The sequence below is a fragment of the Pseudopodoces humilis genome, chromosome 1 (assembly GCF_049639895.1).
Source record: "Pseudopodoces humilis isolate 2021_Gansu_Grassland_sample_001 chromosome 1, ASM4963989v1, whole genome shotgun sequence".
NCBI lineage: Eukaryota > Metazoa > Chordata > Aves > Passeriformes > Paridae > Pseudopodoces > Pseudopodoces humilis.
Window position 1 is genome coordinate 88925704 of NC_142200.1, and position 23068 is coordinate 88948771.

Genomic DNA, 23068 nt, shown 5'->3' on the forward strand with positions numbered 1-23068 from the left:
ATTTCCCCAAAATGTTCCCCTGAAACTCTCCCTTCAAATCAGCCAAAAATTTGCTGGTAGATCTTCAGCATGTGGTATTTTAAAGGGACAAAATACCATTCAGAAATCCTGAATCAAGTTAAGTTAGTAGATACATTGCCACTGACTTCCAGGGAAGCTGGACTGAGTCCAGTCCTCATGAATGAGCAGGAAGAAAATGACCGTTTCTTTATTTGCATGTAAGTGTTTTGAATATTAAAAACAAAAAAGCTGTTTATCTAATTGTTGCTGTTACTTTGGAAATAGAAAAGAAAAAAAAAAGAGTTCTTCCCCTTTAAATTAGTAAATGCATATTTACTAACAGTACCTTATACATAACATCTGTTTAGGTAGGTCTCTAATTCATCTTCTCTTGTTCAAATAACTGCATTGTATAGAACCGTAAAAATGTGGTAGCAGAAGATTAATTATCTGAAAATCAGCAGAATTCATTTTTCAAAATCTTCATAACCAAACTCCTGGTAGATTAATGACAGTGTTAATGCCCAGCAGGGTTTTTTCATCTATTGATGTTATTACATGTGGCAGACAGAGACACCACTGTCAATGCAAAGAGGAGAAAAGACCGGACAGCAGAGCAGCATGGGCAAGCCTGAGGCTGCTGGAAAAGTCATTTCTTTGGGACCAGCCCTCTCTTAGTAACTGTGCTCCTACTGTCTACTCCTAACTCTGGTGACTGGCTGCTGGAGGAAGTCAGGGGCAGTCTGGGGAAATATTTGGCATATCCAGCTGTGATTGTCTCACAGGGGCATAGCAGAACAGTGGGAGAAGGGGGGACCTGCGACGTGACAGATGCCAGGCTCAGGCACAGAGGGACAGAGGCCAATTCTCTGGCAGCTCATGTTGTCATCCTGGGACCTATGAACAAACTCATCAGGCACCACCTGGCACTGGTGCAGCAAACAGTGCCCTGGCACTGGGGGAGGTGGGGTCTTGGGCACCTGCTTTGAACCAGCATCAGCAGGGAGAAGCATCTCCAACACTGGGTGCCTTGCAGACATTCATAAAAGACATGTTGCCAAGCTCAGCACTCACAGAGTGCCCTAAAGATGTCTTATATTTCAGAGGAATTATCCCTTGAGTAACATCAGTTTCTTTTTTAATTGAATAAAGGCTCTTAAATGACATGGATGTTTGAAGATATTACCCTGAATCCAGAACCATATTGTATTTCCTAAATGGAATTTTTGTAGCTTGCTTTAGCACAGATCTGCCCCAAAACATGTGTGTCTTGGTAAACAAACAGCTTCCTAATTACAGGAAAGACTAATGTGGTATTTCCAAGGCATTCCAGCTTTTGGTGAACCACAGCAGGAAAGAAAAAAATTAAAATCATTACATAATTTTAAAAAGGAAGCATAAATATGCCCTACCCTTAAACAAGTAAATATAAACATTTTCTGATTTATACATAATTTTGTGCCATTCCTCTAGACTTCTAAGAAAGAGCATTATAATAAATATAATGGAGAGTAGGGAAAGAGAGACTTAGGAAGTGAGAATAAAAAGAGTGTAAATTCTCTGCATAAGCAGGTCAAGCAATTTGCCAAAGCCCAACTCAGAGCACACACAAACACACAAGAAAACTTACCAAGCTCTTGAGTAGACTAAACAGGATTTTCTCTGCAGTTAAAGCTGAAATCTCCCTGACGAAAATACCGTGTCTGGTACCATGATGTTCCTATTACACCTGTAACTGCATTACTGCCCATGCTGGTGGGAAAAAATGAGGCAAAATGTGCTTGGGCAGCCAGTCCTTATACATGAATTGAATGCTTCCTTGGTCTGTGCTACTGCAATAATTGTGAGTTATCTTTACAAGGGCAAGGCATCCATTGCCAAGTTCTGCTACTTGCTGATAGCAACAGTGAAATCACAGCAGCCACAGCAAGGAAGCAGAGCAGAGACAACTGGTTCTAGTAGGGTCTTTCACTGAGGTATACCCCATTCACTGACTCATTTAGGTCAAAGGCATGTAGTGGGAGAAGTCCAGGCCTGCAGGGTTTCTTTGAAGACTAAAGAACACTTTGCAGCTATACTTACTGTCCAAGTGTATAAGGAAAGATGCCTCAATCCTCTGTCACGCACCACCCCTGTGCCACTTCACAGGTGGATAAAAGCAATCCAGCTGCCAGCCTGGCACATTCAGGTTGCATAAATTCCTCACAAAAATGATGGTTTGGTGAGTCCTGAATGCCTCAAACTGTATTGGGGAACATTTCACACTGGCACAGAAATCAGGTGTGAAAATTGCACCTACATCCAACCACTTGCCCTGACACTCAGGTTTAGAGAAACAGACAATCGCTTGAACACATAAGATAAAATAAAGCATCAGTTCTATAGCTTCACAAGATTGGCATGACTTAACTTCAAAGAAATAGCTAAAACAAAGTTACTTTCTAGTTTTGAAGGAGAATGTGCTCCTATTTTCCAGCTTTTACCTGCCTGAAGTCTTAAGCCCGCCTGGTTGGGCTTAGAGTGGGGAGAACAGAAAAGCATCAGATGCCAAGGACAAAAATGAATAGCCATTACTAAGTTTTATGCCTAACTCTTTGGCTGCTTGCAGTTCTACCCTGACTCTGTGTGGATTCTCTTTAGTGCTGTGTCTGAAAGCAGGCATTTGCAGGACCAACTCCTCCAAATCTGAGACAGAAAGGGAAGAAAAAAATTGCTAGAGGATCAATTGCTAGAAGAGTATCCAGCCCAGTAGGGACAGAAAGCACCGAAAGAGGAAAATTACAATTATCAGTGCAGGTACTCCAGTGATTGCTTAAAAAGACAGTTGTGATTCCCTGCTGTCTTACGTTCTTTTTACTCCCCTAGTGGTTTCCTTCCTTCTAAAAACATAAGCAGTATTTTTGGTAAAATGGCACTTAAAGATCAGAAGTGTAGTGTGAAACATCATAACATTGACAGGTTCTTTGTCCACTTCGGTGGAGATTTCCCAGTCCTGCTAAAGTCAGTGAGCAGTTGTGATAGCACTGTCAGCTCTACTGTCCTGAGCAGTGAGTGAATTGTTACTGCTGCTCTGAAGGAGGTGCCTGCTCCATCTGCAGGATCAGCAGAGAGGAACATGGGATGCTCTCTTAAGTTTAGTGCAGTCCAAATTTTAACAATTTAAATCAAGGCACCTATCCTCAGCTGGCCTTTGAGGTCTATCATGTCCCCTGCTGAGAGTTACTCCTGCCTGAGCTAGTCCTAGCTGAGAAAAACTGGATCCCAGCAGGGGCACAGAATACTTACTGGAAAAGCTGATGAGTTGTGTTTGCTTTCACCTGTTATGTGCCGGCATGATTGGAGTAAAGAGCATTTCAGCCATCAGCGAAGCAGTGGAGACAGATCCTAACTGATCAAGAAGCTGAGTACCTGGAAACGTGGGATTTTAGTGACTTTTGGTAAAGGTCAATGCAAAGACGATGCATGACAGCCTGCTCCTAAGTTGAAGAAGAGCTAGTGTACTCAAATGTTATTGAGCTCTTGAGGGAGAAGAGTTGAGGCACGCCCTGGTAAGGACTTGTAGCACGTGATCTTTTGACTTAATGTTGAAAGTTAATTGACTTAGGATGAGCTTCTATGCTCCAGTGTGATACTTGGAAGGCTCATGATGGAAGGACACAGTCTCAAACTCTGCTCATGCCATGGGAAGTTGCATGATTTTCCTGGCACCTCTATTCCAAAGGATTTTTTCTATTATCTCCAAAAAGTAGCTACAAGAAATTATTCTGCAGATGGGAAAAAGATACATGTGTCTCTTTTCCACCTATTGACCTTGCGGAATCGGACCCTATCATAGCTAAGCCCCCTCCAGGCCCGTGGGCAGGGAGATAACATTATTTGAAGAGCTGGCTTGCTGCCCAGCCCTTCTAGAAAGTGACACACATGAAGAGGTGCCAACACTGGGAAAGGAAGGAAGCTGTAGATGTTTTATGAAGTGCGTGAAGAAGCGCAGTAGCTACGGATCAAGGACGTTCACCAGCCCCAGAGGGACATACTGTGCATCAGAGAGGTCCTGAAACATTAATATACTTACTGATGGAAAGGCTTATTTTGTTGCAAACTGTGCATGCCTGATGAGTCCACAGTCTGAGATCCTTGTAAATCTTTTACAGCCCGGAATGAGCAAGAGGAGCAGGAGGAAAAACGAGAGATTAAGAGAAGATTAACACGTAAGGTGAGAAGCGACTTTGATCCTATTATGACACTAGTGTAACTTTCTCCCTACTGCACAGTCGTTCGCCTTTTTCCTTCAGCACCATTTTCAAAAGTAGAGTGTGAAACAAGTCTTACAAAAAAATCTTTAAAAGAAATCATCAATGTTGCAAGGTGTAAGTCCACAGAGAGCAAAAGAAACCACTTTGTAGGCTACTGCTGATAACATTTCAAACAGGAAAAGAGAAGATCTGGTCTTCATAACTGAAGGAGTTTTGAGCAGTGAAGGATAGAGATCAGCATTTACAAGGACCAATGCTTCTTGTAAATGTAATGGCTTCTGTAGCCATTACCGAGAGCTAAGTTAAAGCAATGCTGATTTGAAAATTCAAAAAAACACCTCATAAAACTGGAAGCTAAACATTTTCTGGAAAGGGAGGTTGTCAATTGAGGTATTCAAACTAAATAGAGACAAGCATTTGCAAAAAAGAGTATAGTGCAGAAAACAATCTTGTATTGGCAGGAAAGGACAAACAAAACAACATCACTTGATTCAAAAGTCATTTACTCTTAAAACTGAAGAACGGGCATTTCAGATGTACACATTCAGTTTTGCAGCTGGCATAAATGTCTACGGATGCCCAAACATACACAATGAACAATCTATCCTGCTATTGCAGATTAACTTTCTTTCAGCACTGACATATTTCCTATCTCCAGAAGTAAAGAAAGCCTTCTAAAAACTCACATGCTTGTGAAGCAGCACCATTCCCTTTCTGCACAATTTTAGATGGCTTAGTTTTTTTGACCTATGTGATCACAGCTTTCATGGTATAAATAATAATAATAAGGAAATGTCTCTAAACATATCTAAAGATATGTGGAAAGGTTATATTCTGAGGACTGAATTGCTTTCTACCACGGTTAAAAATCTTATGCCTTATTCTCAGTTCATGTAAATAGGTAGAATTCTTGGTCACCAGTGGGGGAATACTGTTGTTGTCTGCAGGAGCTAGAGAGCCATAATATTGTTTGTAAAACACTTATATTCCTCACCACGATGACAGGGATGACTTTGCATTCCCTCTTAGCACTGCCTGAAAGAAAAGATCCTAACTGCATTGCAGATGTTTCATGGGATGAGGCTCTTTGCAAAGGCTGGAAATACCATTTTACCAGGCTTTCAATTTCCCTGTACATTGAAGGGTAAACATATGCAAAAATCCAGTGCAGAGCTTGATGCCATTTGAGGAGCAGCTGTAATAGATGTGGAGCAAAGCTCCCCATACCCAGTGTGCCACCTGAGAAGTGAGGGCTTGCTGACTGAGCCAGCACCATCGCCACACGGTTCCCATCCTCCACTCTCCTGTAGGAAAGGTGCAGAACACAGGAATCATCTGTTCAGGCAGAGGCCACAGCTCAGATAAGCACTCAGGCTGCCACTTCTTCACATCGGTGTCTGCTCCCTAAAACCTCACCAGTTTTCTGGGAGATTTCTTGCTTTGTCTTGTTTGCACTTTTAAGTAGAAGCAACAGGGAAAGCAGCATCAGTCCAAGGCCCTGGCATTTGGCTCTTTAATGTTCATACCCCTATTCCTCATCATATACCTTTTAGTCTTATTTTTGGCTTCCTCTCTAGTAAAAATTTTTCTCCCCCACATTGCTGAGTTTGATGGCAACACGACTTAACATAGTTTCATTTGGATCATCTTTTTAAACTGCTGTAAATTGTTCTAGTGACACGTGCCATTTTAATGAAAGAACTGCAGGGCTGATCAAAACAACAGATTTTGTTCTTACCTACCAAACATACTGTCATAAAAGCTCAGAAATCTCTGGGGAAAAGAAGTGAATAAAGTGTGCAAGTGTTTTAGATAACAACTAGAAATGCCAACCACCGAGTGAATCCTGCAAAAATAGTTGTTATTCCCCAGCTGTGTCTTTCATGAGCCTGTCCCAGATGTGTCGTTGTGTATACAGCAGAGTGGCAAGCTCCTTCTGTCAGTTTGTACTGAAGCCTTAGTACCAAAAGATTTTAAATCTAAAGATCAAGCAGAAGTTTAATTGAGCACAGCAAGTGTGTTGCCCAGCAGCCCTTTCTGTATGCACTGAGTTTTCAAGCACACACGTGCCCACAGGGTAAATTCAACATGAGCAAACTCTGCTGTGTTTCCTCTTTTGTAAACGTGTGTAGGTGGGAATAAGAAGAGAAGTAGGTTCTGTAGAAGCCACTGATGAGACTTTTGACCTTGCACTACAGAAACTGCTACTGTCCCCAGTTTTTTTGGTGGCAACATTCCAATTCCAAGGGGAGAACCCACTCCATCCATAAAAAAGCTGTTCTTAAAATTCTGTCAGCGCTGACATTTTGTTACAGTGTTATGATGATAAGTTGTAACATGACATGCTGTAATAAGTAAGATTACCTTGCTAGGTCTAGATGCCTTATTAAAGTCATCAATAAATATCCACTTGAATTCATCATCTGGACAGGTAATTTTAAAAAAAATAAAAAATTACAAAGAAATCAGGTGACCTATAGCAAGCTGTCCCTTGTAGCACTTTCCATCCTCTCTGACTCATCTAATTCCACATTAACTGGGGTGAGGAATAGCTACCACTCAAATTACAAAATGAAGGCACATGCTGTTGGCTAAGTTACTCAGCAGCTCGTGTCCCTCCTGCCCAAGGAAGGAGAGTGAGAGCATGTTTGCCTGTCACCTGAGATGCCCAGCCATCTCAGGTCCCTGTCCTCTCTCTCCCTGCCCCTCAGGCCACCGAGCGCCTTCGGGCACACGGACTCGCGTCATTTGAGTGGAAGGACGTGTGGATTAGGAAGGTTTTTTTCTCTGAGCACTGGTCTTCATCTTCAGTCCATTCAAAGAATTTTAATGTGCAGAAGCCCTCTGGAAGTGCTGCAGATGGGTCACGTCCACAGGGAGATCTGGGCCCCCAAGAATTACTAGCAAGAACGTATCTTCTCTGAACCATGACAAACTTGGCCAAGGACCAAGGCAATCAACACAAGCCTGAATGTCCCCTGAGGACTGCCATTACAGAGAGAGAATTGTAGCCTGGATTAACAGAACACATTACAAGTCACTTGCAAAGTGGAATAGAACTCTTCTTTTCCTACCGTCTTTTTTTTTAAATGGCACCATGCTTCCCAATCCCCAGAGCTGCTTACTGTTTTCTATCCCCCCACTGCCAATAGCTTATTTTTCTCAGAGGTCTAGCTCCAAAAGGAAGTCTCTCAGAGCTGTAATACTGACTACCAAATTGAAGAGGTGTGGCTGTTTCTTAAAATCCCTGCAATAATCTGAAATCTTTGCTCCTGTTAAATTCTTGCCCCAGTCCAATTTAAATGCTCTGTTCACTGGTGCCTCTCTGGGAAATGTCTCCCCTGCTTGAATATGTTCAAGCTTTTCTTTAACTGACCTCCACTGGCTTGCATCAGCAAAGGCTGTTGAAAATAATGAACTCTTGAGAGACGTGGGACTCATCAGAGAGAGGTGAGAGAGAGGCAGCAGGAAGGAGAAAGGTCAGAGGAGAAAAAAAAGGTTAGTGGCTAATTTGGATAAACTGCATTTATAGTCAGAGGGAAAGGTCTTCAGGGCATTTTCTTCACATCCTGCTCCTATATCTTTACTGCAGAAGGTGGGGAGCAAAGGGGTGTGCTGCTGGCTAGGGTTTGTAATTTTTCAGCTTGTTTTCTTCTTTAAATAACAACTGTAACATTTTAATGAGGTAACAGAGCAGGTAATGATGACATGCTAAGATAAACTTCCTTGTGATTGGAGTGGGGCAAACTTTTGCATTTGACTAAATCCCAGGACCAGACTGGCAAGAATAAGTCCCCCTCCACTTTACCTGGTGGGGTGCTTGGGTTTGCTTCATTTCCCATGCCATGAACAAAGAGGGATGTGTTAAACCTTCCCTTTCAAATTGCCTTAGTATCAAAGCCTGGAAAATGCCCATTTGTATCTACAGCACTCCAGAACGTACAGAAGAAAATCTGACCTCCTGTGACAAGGCATGAGAGGTCCTATCCTCATGTACTGCTCTTGCATTAATACAAATCCATTTTGAAAGGGAATTTTACCCTGGTGCACACTCAAATAATGAGTCACTCAGCATAGAACTACCCTGCTCTCTCAACTCCCAAATCTTCACAAATAGATAAATAGAAATGTAAATGCCCAGGTGTTGCACACAGAAAGAGTCCAGACACACTCATGCACGTGCATGCCTTTGACATTAGCAGAAGTAAGTTAAAAAGGGTCCAGCTCAGTAAGAACCCCTTCTTCCTGCTTGGAGCACCACACCGTCTGCAGACAATTGCATCGTGCCCTTGGCCACGTCCTTGTAATTTTTGAATGTGCCCTATTCTTTCTGCCTGTTAGAAGAGCTCATTCTCAGGTGTTGCTCGATAAGGACTCTGTAGCATTAAGCAATTTAGACCCAAGAGACAGACACAGCTCACAGGTCATAAAAATAAACTGCAAGGTGAGATCTCAGATGAGCTGGGCCCTCAGTGTGGACACACATTGGACTAACACCAGCAGTGGGGCTGCTTACAGACTGTCCTGCAAAGCTGATTCCCCAGCTATTCAAGAGTTAAGGGAGCTCTGGGCAGCCCAAACATTTTGCAAGGCTCTCACAGCTAGAAGGTCACAAGAAATCTCTGCAATGGTATGAGAAGAAGGCAGGGAAATTTGTTAACCATTCAAATAATGTAGCTTTAATTAATGGCTTTTAGGAAATTACTTAGTGTGGTTGTCTCTCTCATTACACTTAGCATGATCAGATTGGCACTTTGGTTTAATGTACTGAATATATTTTGTGTGCATGTATTTATATATGGAAATATATGTAGATTTATGGCTACACATGAACTATGTGATTCCAGCTATGAATTTTCAGGACTCTTTTACAGCCAGAGCACTGGCCCAAGAGTCAGTGCTTCTCTTTTCCATTGTCATTCCTGTTCTCCTGTGCTTCTCAAAGGCAGGACATTAGTGCAGCTCTGCAGACTCGCCACATGAGGAGTCTGAACCCAACTTGTGTGTGCATGCTCAGGGATGCTGCTGTAAGGAGAGCAGCCCACTGCCACCTCCCATCACAATCATCTTTTCTAAACAGAGAAGAGAAAGACAACCAACCATGCCAAGAACAAGCACACAGGCTTACAGCCAGATGCAGGATAGGGCAGTGGAGCTCTTCCCAAGTGCTGAAGAAAGGAGGGATTTTTCACCCTTCACTTAAGTATCCTGGCTGTTTGAAATCTTAATACTCCCTGGAAGATAAAATGCAGGGAAGTGAGATACTTAATTTGGGAGAAAGGTGGATTCAGGAGCATAAATAATGTTTCAGAATAGAATCTCAAGCATTTTATTAAATATTTAGACCTTTCATCCTTCACAAGGGTAAAGTATTTCTAACATATCTATTTCTAGTGAGCAGGAATAGCATAATACACTGTGTAGGAAATTGTTATCAGGATATTATTTTTCCTGATGTATCCTGGTTACAGATGTTCTACTCTAACAGTGAAACTTACCAGTTAATCTACAGCCACATGCACACATTTATGTAGCACCTACATTCAGAAACAATTGTGTAATGGCTTCTGACGTTCTCCAGCATGCTGTGCATCCAAGGAGAATTGATCCCTGGATGCCAACTCCTGTCCCTGCCCATGTAACTGACTGTGCAACACATGAACTACCAGCACACTAATTTAAGAGGAGTTTTTCACTGTGGCTGCCTATTCTGTTGTGGAATTTGAAAGAAATGCTTGAAACAATGAAGGTGCTTTCCTGACATGATACAATCCACCACTGTCATTTCTTTTGGCTTGTAGCATGCAACATAAACTTTTAAAAGTCAAATATTCTGTGATACAAAGCACAGTTGACAATAGATACAGTTAAAAGTTCAATGAGCACTAATCATCCCACCTGCCTTTTCTGGAGGTAAGGACAGATCTGCAGAATATCAGAAGGGTAAAGAAAGTTGTTTTTCACCCTTTGCATGTAATTCAGAGCAGGAGCCACCCCATGCCTTGGCCTGACTCTTCCCAGGCAGTGCAGAAGTATAGACAACAGCAGCAGAAGGCTGGAAAGTGCACACACGGCCTTTGCAGGTCATTTTAGAGTTGTCTTTGTCTCTTCCTGGGATATCAGTGCACTTAGGAGACTTTCTTACCTTACATCTCATTTCTGCCAAGGGTGATCAACCTCTGCTGGGAATTGGGGTCTCCAGCCATAGCAGCTTCCCAAAGAACAGTGGGCTGCTCTGGCAACAAGGTGAGACTATATTCAAGGTGTTATAACAAGAGGACTTTTCCCAGATAGTAATTCTGTGAAAGGCAGATAAAAGCAAAGCACTGGGAATGTCTGAACCCTCTTATTACCATAACGACAGTTGCAGTAAAATAAATCCCCAAGCAACACTCTGTAGGGAAAAGGCCAAGTCCTGATGTCTTTTTCTACTCCTTCCTCAAACCTGCAGCTGAGTCAAAGGCCTACAGTAGAAGAGCTACGTGAGAGGAAGATCCTCATCCGCTTCAGTGACTATGTGGAAGTGGCAGACGCGCAGGACTACGACAGGAGGGCGGACAAACCCTGGACACGACTCACAGCCGCCGACAAAGTAAGTGGAGCAGCTCTAGGAGAGCCATGGCCTAAACAGCTAGAGCATGTCATGGCAAACAGCATTCCTTGGGTCCCACAGATCCCATGGCTGTCAAGGAATAAACATCCACCTGACATCCCTTCCCAACACACCTGTGGGGTTTTTTTTCCATTCACGAGGTTTGTTTGTTTGTTTGAAGCAGAAATCCTTGGCCAGAAGGTTTCTATATGCATGGAAACCAGGAGAGGGAAGGAATCCCAAGCCCCTTAAGGAAAGGTCTTGATGACAGCCCTGTTAGTTGTTTGTTGGTTTTGGTCTTACCACATTATGCTGCCAGCTGAGAGCTCTGGCAAGACTTAGCAGTGAGACAGGAGCATGTGCCAGAGTGGCTGTGCCAGGACAGGACAGGCTTGAGTGTGAAAATGCCAGCAGGTCAATTTGGCAAAGGTACCTCCATCCCTCCAAAGCCAGGTCACTTCTCTCTAGTGTGTTACAACAGGGGTCTTTGCCCAGGATTTCTGCCACAGAGTATTTTAAGTGAACTGAAATCACACAAGACCTGCCAATGAAAAAAAAGACACATGTTTGGTATTGATGGCAATACCCTCTGAACACTGGTGGAAATTCCACTAAATAGTGTCTCTGTGTGTTGACATTGATGGCAGAGGGATTAAATTGCTGGCAAATTGTATCAGTCACATACTGAGGGTCTCAATGGGACCTCAGGAAAAATATTTAAAAGATTTTATGGACATTGTAAGAAGCGAGGACTATGAGGCTCCGTGATTCAGTCATGAATCTTACAGTCACTCTATGATGCCCTTTTAATTTTAGAGACCTTCAGATATCTGAATTCAAGCCCTGACTATTTCTTTGCCATGGAACTCACTCATTCAGCAATGGAGAGCATGACATCCAGTGTTTAAAGCATTAGCAAAATTCCCAGCCACACCACTCATCTATGATGCTCTTGGTTTTATTCACAACGGACAGCCTGTTTTACTTGTATAATTCAACCAAAGGACTTGTATAGTTTTGTGATATTGTTCTCCTCCTTGATAAAGGGATTTCTTCAGTTTAGCTTTGGTTAAGGTAATGTAGCATAAACTGATCTACAAAAAAAACCTTCCTCACGACTATCCATAGACCATAATATACTGGGTTAAATTAGCTTTTCTTATTTTATATCACCATGTTTGACAAGATATTAGTCAACTGACTTACCTTTATTCTCTTAACTGTTAGATGATGGAGGGAATAAATATCCCAGCTGGTTCTACAGCCTTTGAGAGATCCCTGTCTGGGATGAAAGGCATGGAGAAACTTCAGCTGGGCATGGAGATTTGATCTCTCATCCTATGTGTCTGAAAAGAACAAGCATTGAATACCACTATTAAATGTAACCTAGTAAAGAATTTAAGGCAGAGTACTTTGATGTCACTTTTTCTTTTATAATGCATGTGCAAGTTCAATAGCCAGAGAAAAGTTAATTCCTTCAAATTAGCCTTTTCTCAGCAAAGCACCATCAGAATAAGAGATGTTTGTCATTCTAATATTAGTGCCCTTTATGGCATAAGGAAGCAGATATATTGGTTTTTGTTTGTGTCCTGTGGGCAGTATTGTGATTTCTGCCATTCAGGTGACCTGCTTTTCCTCAACACTATGTCCACTGTTGGAAAAAATAGCCAGAAAAATTGAAACAAAGTTGCATCATCCTAGATCCTAGAATTCTTTTCTTCCAGAGCTGTGATTCAATACCTGTCTTCACTGGTCAGCACATTTATTCAGATTTATTGCAAAAACAGATTTTGGCAATGGGCTTTTCTGTTTGCCAGTAAATCTTGCTCTGTGTGCTGGGTGGAGGGAACTGCCTTCAGTCAGAGTTTGTCTTTAGCAGGTCTGACTCTTAGGGGAAGGAAAAGAGCATTTTTGCATCTCTCCATCAGATGAGGGATGGAGGGGGGAATAGATCTCAGTCCCTGTGGGAGTCAGCTGCCCCTGTGGCCTCCTTCACAGTCACTTCAGTAGCAGATTGGTCTGCTGAAGGCAGCCCTGGAGCTGCTGCATAGCCATCACTCTGTCCTGATGGATGAAACAGTGCCTGACAAGCACTTCTAAGGGAAATAAGAAACCAGAGCTGTGGAGAAGGAGCAGAAAGGGCCTTTTCTGTACAAAAACACTTGCAAAATCAATCACTTCGGGTTTGTCAAAGCAAAGGTAGTTGGCGACTGGAGCAGTGGCTGTTGCAAAACTCCTGTTTTGGGCTTGTGCTACTCATACTAGTTTAGATTTGATTTTACCTTTTTCACTGAGAAAAATTCCTGAGAGATGTGATTACCATTTACTGGAGCAACCCCTTTCCACCTCTGATGCTGAGGTTTTCAGCATCACACAGAAAGGCAGTGCACACACCTTGGACCCATGGGAGCATTTGGCCACAGCAGACACCTTGCACGTCCCCTCCAAATGGTCACAGTGAAACACTCATGAGCAACAAATATCACAGAGCTGTCAGAGGTTTTGACTCTGAGCTTGGGACTTGAGACATTTCTGCTGAGCACCATCTCTACCATGCAGCTGAGTCCCTCCAAGTCACCCCCTCTGGTTTTTATTCTTCAATATTTCTCTTCCTGCCAGTGCCCCTTGGTTTTCTTTTCCCTCACAGACAAGCCATAGAGGCTGAATACTACCACACCGTGGCAGGTTTTCTGCTGGGTTAATCTGTCTAATCACTTCAATGAACAGCACAGCAGGGTCAGAAGGGAGGAGCAGGGCAGAGGGGCACAGCCCGAGGCAGAGTAGAGGGCAGGGAGCCAGGTATCCCTCTTTCCTTCCTAAGTACGATCAGTCGCTTTACGTAACTTCACCTGAGGAAATTCAGGACCAATAAAGGCAGAAGACATCTCATACAAAAGTCTGTCAGGATCTGGGTCCAGTCTAGTCACAGTCCAGCTCTGGAACAGATCACAGTGTTTCACAAACTGCAGTGCTCTTTTTGTTTCTTATGCTTGTGCTAATTTGGATTTTGTACATGTAAACCTTTATATAATAAGCCAGAATTGGGTTTTGTACCTGGAGGGTCTGTGATATGTTTTTAAATTGAGCCATTCCACCAAAGCATTTCTCTCTTCCCTTTATGTGATTTAGAACATGCTTATCTCTGTTCCTTTTCATGTTTTAGAGTCTCTATGTTTGTCTCTCTGATAATGTTATCTCTCTGCTTTACTTTTAATATACTGTTTTGAGAACAAAGTGAATTTATTTTGATCTCTCTCATTTATACATTTATGAGTTTCTTTGTCCTTTGCAGGCAGCCATTCGAAAAGAGCTTAATGAATTTAAAAGCTCTGAAATGGAAGTTCATGAATTAAGTAGGCATCTAACAAGGTAAGCTAAGAGATTAATTTTTTAAGACTATAAATGAATACTGTTGTTTTCAAAAAAAAAACAAAGCCAGCAGCTGTTTCTCCAACATGCACTGAGCACACCATGAGGTCTAGACAACACTTAGAATTACAGGCTGTAAAAGCAACTCACAGAGATGAACACATGCTGCCCCATTATGTGGAGTTATGCAGGCACGTGCCATTTAATGAAGTAAAACTCCTTTTTTTTTTTTTTTTAAATCATCATGCTGCATATCTGTTCTTCTGAAATCAAAAGTTAAAAAAAGAGTTGGTGTCTGGAGGAGGACAGGGAACCCTTGCAGAGCATGTAGCAAAGTCTGAGAGCACACTAAGCCCTGCTGTGTGTGCAGCTGTTCCACACCACACAGATCCCACCCACAGGTCTCTCAGTCTTGTCCTCCACATCTAGCCATGCATGACACAGTGGGGCATAGCAAGATACACACTGTAAAGAGGCACTATTATTTACACCTTGGGCTCCTTTTTAGTTTTAAAGGGAGAGGCTGAATGAATTATCCATGAGCCCAAACCAACCACCTTCCTCTCTGACAGGCTAGGGCTGAAGTCAGTCCTTTGCAAATCAGCACTGTAGACTTTAAAGACAAGTGTTGGGTAGTGAGGACAAGCGACAGTGAGATCTGGTGCAAAACTGATCTGCCCTTGTATTAATGTGTTCATCAGTTCAGTGCTCATGAAAAATGCAGGCGGTACTTTTAGGAAAAATACAGAAAAGCTTAAGGCAAAATTAATTTTGTATTAGGGGATTTTTATGTGTATAAATTAATAATTATATTAAAATTCACCACATGTATTATGCATATATTACCTTGCAGAAATTATTTCCCTCTCCACCCTAGCATGTGCTAGGCTGGTTGCACTGGGGTTTGTAGTGATGGAGTGCTGCTGGAGATAAGCCAGCTGCTCCTGAGCCACAAGGTCTGGGAGAAGCCTTAGGATGTACAGTTGGCCTAGATCTGTTGACCCCAGTGACTGAGCCTTTGAGGGACATTTGGCTCCTCCAGGGCAAGCTGACAAATGTAGAAAGGACAAGGCTGCTTTAAAGGGGGTGTTGCTACAAGTAGTCAAGCTCCACTGAGAGCTCCATTGAATTCCATAATGCCTTTAGCATCCCACAATGAAACTGGTTTCATTTTCCAGAAGTCTCTCTGGCTGCTTGGCTTTCACAGGTTTCTGTGCAGCATTTTCCTCCTCTTCCAGTGTTGTAGTGGGCAGTGACCCTTTAAAGTTTGTATCTGAAAGCCACTGAGCAGCATGGACTCAAGTCTGGGCGAGGCATGCAGAGAGCCACAGCTCATACAACAGGCACTGGAATAAGGGTTTGCCTGAAGAACAGCAGGACTTATTGGTTTGACAAGTGGCTTTGGGAAATACGCACTTGAAGGAAACATGCTTCAACAAAAGAGAGTAATTCCCTTAAATAAACTTAGATAAATCACCATTATAAAGTCATTAGCAAGGTAATGAGCTCTTCATGTCATTAAGCAGTGGCAAGAGCAAAGAGTGTGAGTGTCACTTTACTAGTGGGACACATTAATTAATTCATAATAGAGTGAAAAATCAAAGCTTAAAAAACATGTATTTGCAGAACTGACAAACCCAGGCCTGACACAGGGTGCCTTGCAGGAAGAGTGGTCATTTTAGCTCCATTTGTCTCTTTAGCTTCCAGCATTAAGGAATAATCACGGTTAAACTGTATGTAAATCTTCCTGGCAAAATAGCATAAGGCTTGTCTAAACCAGACAATTTTTGTGGAGTCAGGCCTTGTATGGCCTGGAAGAGGGAGAGCTGATCTGCTATCACCCACTCAGAGATCCCATAGGATCTGTATGTATGTACATCTGTATGTATGTATGTACTGAAGTGTATGAATGTCTCTGCTAGATTTTGGTGCAAACAGCTTGTGCCTATGAACTCTGAGTCAGGGTAAAGGTAAGTCAGGTAAGGGCCAAGAAGTGTGAGTGTCTGTTTTGGCTCCTCTTGCCAGCCTGGCTGATGCTGCAGGAATTGAACTGCCTAATGGTGTCACTGTAACAATTAGTTCTCCTATTTTTTTTTTATGTGCAATATACATGTGAGGATATTATCTTACTGTTTCCCTTTTTTTTTCCCCTCTTTGGGTTTTAGGTTTCATAGACCGTAGCAGATCAATTCTACCTGACTACTATGCCATCTTCAAAACATAACTAAAAGGAACCATAAGTGCTGGTATTATTCACTTCCCTGTTACGTACAATGTAAATCTTCCGAACTGCCTTTTTAAAAAAAAAAAAAAAAAAAAGAGTAGAAAAATAAATATTAAAAAAAAAGGAGAATTGTATTTACATGTGATGAGTACTGCAGCATCATCAGACCTGCTGGTTCAAGCTTCAGTAACAGAAAATACCCCTGGTGGGAAATCGTGCCAAGACTTGGCATCTATGTATAGGACTTTCCCGGCATGTGGATTTGCCATATGTGTTCAAGCCCAGCTGGTGGTGCAACCATTGTTGGCTTCAGGCACCCCTCATCCTGACAAGCCTCTGTCATCAACCCTAGAGAGCCCTGAGATGGTGTTCAGGGAATCACTTGGCCTGGGTGAAGTCTCCAAAAGATGAGCCCCTATGGCACTAAAGCACTTACCCCAAACACTCCTTTCAAGTTGAGAGCACCTTATGAGGACAGTGAAGGAGCGGAACTCTCCACGGGCCGACCCATCTGTGAATATCATCTGACTAGAAAGACATTTCTTCCCCTGAAGAAGTTTACAGCCAGTCAGTAGACATTGTTCAGCTTCCAAGCAGAAAAACATACCACCGCTGAAGAACAGGACTCCCTACTGAAGGCTGCTTCAACTCTAGCAACTGTTTGTTTTCCATCTCTTTCAAGCATAATTTTTCAAACCCAGTTGTGAGCCCATTAGCAGTAAGTGACAAGAATGCTGAGGACCAGCAAGCAAAAGCCCATCTCTTCATGGTCACTGCATGCCATCTGCTCCACTTGTAGTTTGTCTTACACCCAAACCTCGTGACTCTGTGAGAGCCAATGTGCCCCCGGCAGCAGGAAAGGCTGGGATTCCCCTCCAGCTCTGCAGAGGGACACGCAACAGGAGGGGCTGGAGGTTCCATGAAGGATATCTAAAGTCTCTGTATCAGGTGTCTCAAGAACTGATCCTAAACTCACACTGTGCAAAGCATGACAAAGTGTGTTACCTGGCCTAACAAAAGGAGTCTGGGGCATTCTTATGGATGGTGGGACTTGTCACTGGTACCCACGGCTGAGGCATGAGGACAGCAATTCAGAGGTGTTCTGAATTTATTTGTTCTAATTTTGTTTTTAATTTATTTTTATTATAGTGGTTTAACACACAAACTGACCAAGCAGAGCTCAGAGAGCTGGTCACTCTGGGCCTGGTTTACCTGCCAACTTAAGCGTGTGCTCTACAGTAAGGAAGCACACGCAGCCTCACTGCTTTCAAGAATATGTCTGACAGGCTTAATTGAACCTGAACACACAATTAAGTGCTTTTCTGAACTTAGGCCATCACCTTCCAGAATTAAGTCCTTAACTACTATAATGCCAGCAAGCTGGGGCAGACATTGTCAGGATTCCTTTCAAGCTCTTACAAGACACTATTATGCCATGTTGTTGGACAGTGTCTGAAAGCACTGTAGCAACATTACTGTAAGAAATTCCAGATTATTATTTCAGGACACCCTTTCTTCCACAATAGCTATTTTCCTTTGACAGTTTGAACAGAGAGGCCAAAGTTTTTTTACTACAGAATAATTATTTCTGTTATTCTTTTACTGATTTTTTCCTTTCTCACTGTCTTCCATGTATCTGTCCTCTCTTCTGTGCTCCCTCTCCAGCTCCCCCTTTTCCGTGCTAACATCGCCATTCACTGATTGCAGGCTGAGCAGCCTCTCACACTTGAGCATTTAATCACCAGTGCAATGTAGTGCCAACACTCCTGCCTCTTCTCAGGCCTCACCTCACTCCTCTGGATGCAGGAGTACGGCCAAAGGACCTGCATGTAGCCCATGGAGTGGCTCTAGCACCCAGCCTGCCCCAACAACCCTGGCAGCGAGGGTAACACCCTCCATCTACGCTTGGTGGTGGCACTCATTGCCTCACAGATTGGCTCTCCATCAGAGATAAGCGAAAGCTTTTCATTCTCATCCATGGCCATCCTTGCATTGCTGTAGATTATTGGCTATTAAATTAGGATTGGCTGCTGTAGGATGGAACACCAAAGGAAAGTAAAAAACAGGTGGTTTCTGGTGCTTCCCAGACTGGGTGATGATTTCTGAGGAAACACACCGTGATCCCTGTGTCACCAGCTCACACTTGCTTTACATAGAAGTTCATCAGTAGTGAAAGCCTTCAATGTGCAATGTTAACAGCTCAGTGCAGCAGAGGCAGAGCACTTAATGTACCAGCCAGATACATTATTGGGGTTATCTTCATGAAAAACCTCAGTTCGTTTTTATAGATTCATTCACATACACATGCACACAAGTTACAAGACTGCATCACAGCTTTAAAACAAGGAAAAGAAGCCTTTATGGTTTTGACTGCACAGACACTGCATTAGCAAAGGGCTCTGCAATAGAGCTGCTCTGAAGGACAACAAATCCTTGTGTTCCCAGCATGGATCTCACACATGCCCTGGCATCACTAGCTTAGAGGATCGCTGTGAAATGGAAGGGACACCGTTTAAGGAGCAGTGGTGACAGGAATCACAGGACTTGGTAGGCTAGTGGGAGGGAAAGGTTTCATTTTTATTAAAAATATTAAGAGGAGGGAGGTGGAAGTTGCAGGCTGCTGCTGTCTGTCCATTGTTAGTGCTGGAGTCCCCAGGGGCATGAGGATTCTGAGCACTGCCACTGTCCCTCATGGACACAGCTCCAAGCAGTGCCCACACTGCCAGTCTGGCACCCAAAATAAACACTTGAGCACTGGCTGAGACACATAACAGCCAAGTTCTGGGTGATGGCCAAATATTTCCCAGCACCATCATCCAGATGAGCCCATGGCAGGTCCCTGCTGACCACTCAGCAAGTTGTTTTGCTTAGTCTTGCCCCATGATTTGTGCTGTCCCCAGGGCAGCTCCACACAGCCATGCTTTTTTTTTTTTCTTATTTCTTTGGGTTTGTTTTTTTTACTTAACCCCTAACTGAGCAGACACCAGGATAGAAGTGGAAGAATTGCCATATTTCTCCCCAGCTGGAAATAGAGCTTATTCCTGAAAAGGGGGAAGGGGAGGAAAAAGAAGCCATACAAGGTGTTTGACACTGCAGTATCACCAAACTGACACTTCATGAAGCTTTTAGCTTCAGTGGGTCTGGGTAGTTTGCAAAGTTAACATTCATCAAGGCGTTCCACAACAGCCTTTCAGGGCCTGAACATGGCACCGCATCCTCAGCGTGCACACCCACCTCTGGCATCCCTGGGAGGTTGCACACAGACTTGGGAACTGCTGGTCCCTTTTTTTATAAATCTGGTTTCTTGAGAATTGTTTCCTCATCTGTGAAAGCCATCCCTGTCATGGCAAAAAAGCTGTGATTCTCTTGGCACTAAAGAAAAAAAAAAAAACAAACAACAAACAGTCATGATTTCTCTCCTTTGACCTGGATTATGTGTAGGACATAATGATGGCATTCCTGCTAAGACTGTGTTAGCAGTCATCCTCATTCTGATTGGAAGGAGATTAATAGTGGTAATAAAGAAACTACACCAGGTTTAGAGAATGGAAAAATCAACAGAACAAAAATTACTATTGCAGTCATCCATCTCCAAAGATAATAACCTAAAGTAATAGAAGCATTTTTGTTATAATATACCGAATCCTGAATACTTGAAGTGTGCAAGTATTCCAACATCTGTTCAGCAGCCTGTGGAATAATGAAGTGGGGACTAAGGGGTGGCTGGGGAGGTGGTGGGGATTGACAAAGCAGTTCCAAAACATCTAGACAAAAAAGTTTTGATTGTTTGGGAAAAGTCATAGTGAGGAAACCCAATAGTGGCATCACCCTCCTACCCACCACCTTCACCAGCAGAGGGTTGCAGGGACCTGGTGACACCATTCTGGTTCGGAGGGAATGTGGACATTGTGGCTTTTTCCCACCCTACACCCACTGGGTGGGTACTTGCAGGCTGAAGAAGTTTCAGGCTGCAGGTTTGCTGGGAAGGGGCTCAGGCCACCTTTTGTGTCTAGGTAATTCCTAGTGAATACACTGGGTGTTATCAGAAGAGAAGGAAGAGGCGGAGGAAAGAACATAATAGACTTTTAGCTATTTTATGTTAACTGAAACCATTTAGTGAAGCCATTACACAAATATATCTCATCCTAATACATGTATAACCACTGCACTCTGTCATCACTGCAGCTACTCACCCAACTCACCCTTCCTTATTCCTACAGCACCACCTGTGCAGTGCAATCACTATAAACCAAGAGAGGGGGGAGCACTTCCAGCATGCCTAGTGAAGCTTGCACTCATAAAAATAGATGAGCAAGGTGGAAACCCATAGTTATACATGAATGGGAGCTCCCCAACGTGCCTGCAAATAAAATATCTTTGTATAAATAGCCATGGGAGATGACTAGGCTAATAAAAAAATCAGGAAAGAAAAAGGGGACAAATTATTTTTCCCAGGTGTTCAGTCTGCTCAAGCTTGGAACAACTTCTGTAAACAAAGAGGAGGTGACGGGCACATTTCCTGCGTCCCTGAGTGTCCCAGTTACTCCTGCACCAGTTGCATTTTCCAGTTGATATCCAAGTGTATGTATATAGTTTGTCTTTGTATAGGAGTGAGTGTGGTGGCTGTCAATCGTGCTCTTCCAGTATTGTAATTTAACAGATTATGGCTGTATGAAAATGATGTAAATAACTAGAAAAAATTAAACTGGATCTCTATGTCCTAGTTTTTGTACATACTGAAACTGCATGGTATTTAAATTATTGTTTGTCTCTGATGTATGCAGTTTCTTAAAAAAATTCATTTAAAAAAAGCTTTCCGGTGCCTGTGTATTTTATCATCCTCTGTCCCAGAGGCTGACAGTGTAACACACAGAGGCAGTCAAGGATACCAGCCAGACTCATGAGGAAAGAGAGACTTCCCAGAGCAGAGGGGTGGGACAGATCAGATGAGCCCAAGCGCTGTGGCTGGGCTGGTGCAGCTCAGCAAGGAAGGATGAGTGGTAACTCAGCTGCTGAAGGGCTAACCAGCACCACTCTAGTGAAAAGCAGATCCAACAGTCTGCACTAGACACACACAGGCATCCAAAAATCCCACAACCAAACCCCATCTGTCACCACAATGCTGCTGGTGCAGGCTGGGCTCTGCCAGGGCCAGCTGCCAGAGTCAATGTGCAGCCACCAAGCAGCACAAGCAAGTTCAGCAGAGGAGCCATTCTCTATTCCTGGACGTCCATATCACATATTCCTATTTTTTGTTACCTTTCTTCCCCGAGTAGCTTCAGTGGGTGACTAGTTGAAGTCTCTGTGTAGTGAAAAGAGGAGAAAAAGCTTTCACAAGAATAAGTACATATCTTCAAACAGGCTCAGTGGCCTCCTGCAAGGGTGACAGCTCTGCTGAGGCTGCTCAGTGTTTGGAACTGATGGTGCAAACATCCTGACTCTGAGGAGACCAGTGACACCCAGCATCACTCTAAGTGGCAGCTGGGAGCAGCTCCCCTCCTCTGACACACAGAGGCTTCCAATTACACAAAAATTAAAAATCCATCTACTTTAACTGACCAAATTCTGTTCTTTTCCCTTGCTAGAAGGTAGAGAAACACAACATGATCAAAACTTAGGTATTGAGCTTTTTTTGGTTTGCTTCCATCTGGGCAACTTTTCACCTATCCTATTTTGTGTGTCTTTCTATGTATTTCCATTCTGCCAACAAGTTTGTGGCTATCCTGTGACATGTGGATAAATAAACAAAATTGTAGGTTTTGTTCCCCCACATCGAGCTACGGCTTTCATAGCAGCAGTATATAGTGGCTTGGCTACATATGGTAATGTCTGTGCTTTAACAAGAAAAATATTGGTGAGAATACATTGTACAGGGACTGTGAGAACACAGTCCAATTTCTTGCACTGAGACCTCTACAAAAGGGATGTGTTATGTTTTAATGGAAGCATTTCATAAAACCAGTCTAAGTGAAGGGATGTGTGTATCTTCAGTGACATCCATGTAATTACTGGCAATCAGTAATTACTGGCAATCAAATTGCAATCCAATGCTATCTGTAGGCAGGAAACAGGAGCCTGGAAAAAAATCGATTCTCCATGTGACAGACACACCTGCACAAACACTCTGCTGCTTGGCAGTGCCTGCTCAGAGCTCAGTGCCCTTAGCACAGGTGTAGGGCTGGATTGCTTTGCCATCACCTTCCTCATCTCCATTTCTCCCCTTGGCTCCTTGGCTCAAGGTTCCCAGACAAGCAAGCCCAAAAATAGCAGCATGGCCGTGTCCTGGTCACACAGTCAAGCTGGTCTGTGTGGGACAAAGCAGCTGCCCTGCTCCTGAGCAGTGGGAGCTTCTGGTGCAGCTGTCAGGGCAAGGTGCAGGTGGTGCAACAGCACCCTCAGGTGCCCACATGGGCCAGCAGTGCCTTCAAACGGTACAAAGCTGCTTACAGAATTCCACCCTGAGCGGCAGAAAGAACAAAAGCTTGGCTTGTAGGTCAATTTGTGTCATGGGAGCTGTGGTGTTCAGAAGGACATCTTCAGCTGAGGCTGTCCCATGTGGAGATGACAGCTGTTCTCCTGTCCACAGAACTCTGCTCTGTATCACTGTTACTTTATGGGCCATTGAATTAC

The 23068-nt window shown here is 43.3% G+C and overlaps 1 protein-coding gene across 10 annotated transcripts in view; it reads left to right on the forward strand.

The window, feature by feature from the left end:
* The window catches only part of PHACTR1 (phosphatase and actin regulator 1), a 297005-nt gene extending 275803 nt beyond the window's left edge, over positions 1-21202 (forward strand). For all 10 annotated transcript variants that reach the window (XM_005525288.3, XM_088062219.1, XM_088062211.1 and 7 more), the window contains 4 exons: positions 4152-4213; positions 10705-10845; positions 14138-14214; positions 16380-21202. In XM_005525288.3, the coding sequence (XP_005525345.2) occupies positions 4152-4213; positions 10705-10845; positions 14138-14214; positions 16380-16395 (296 nt within the window). In that variant the 3' untranslated portion in view covers positions 16396-21202. The remainder of the gene's footprint in view (positions 1-4151; positions 4214-10704; positions 10846-14137; positions 14215-16379) is intronic.
* Positions 21203-23068: the final 1866 nt, after the last annotated feature.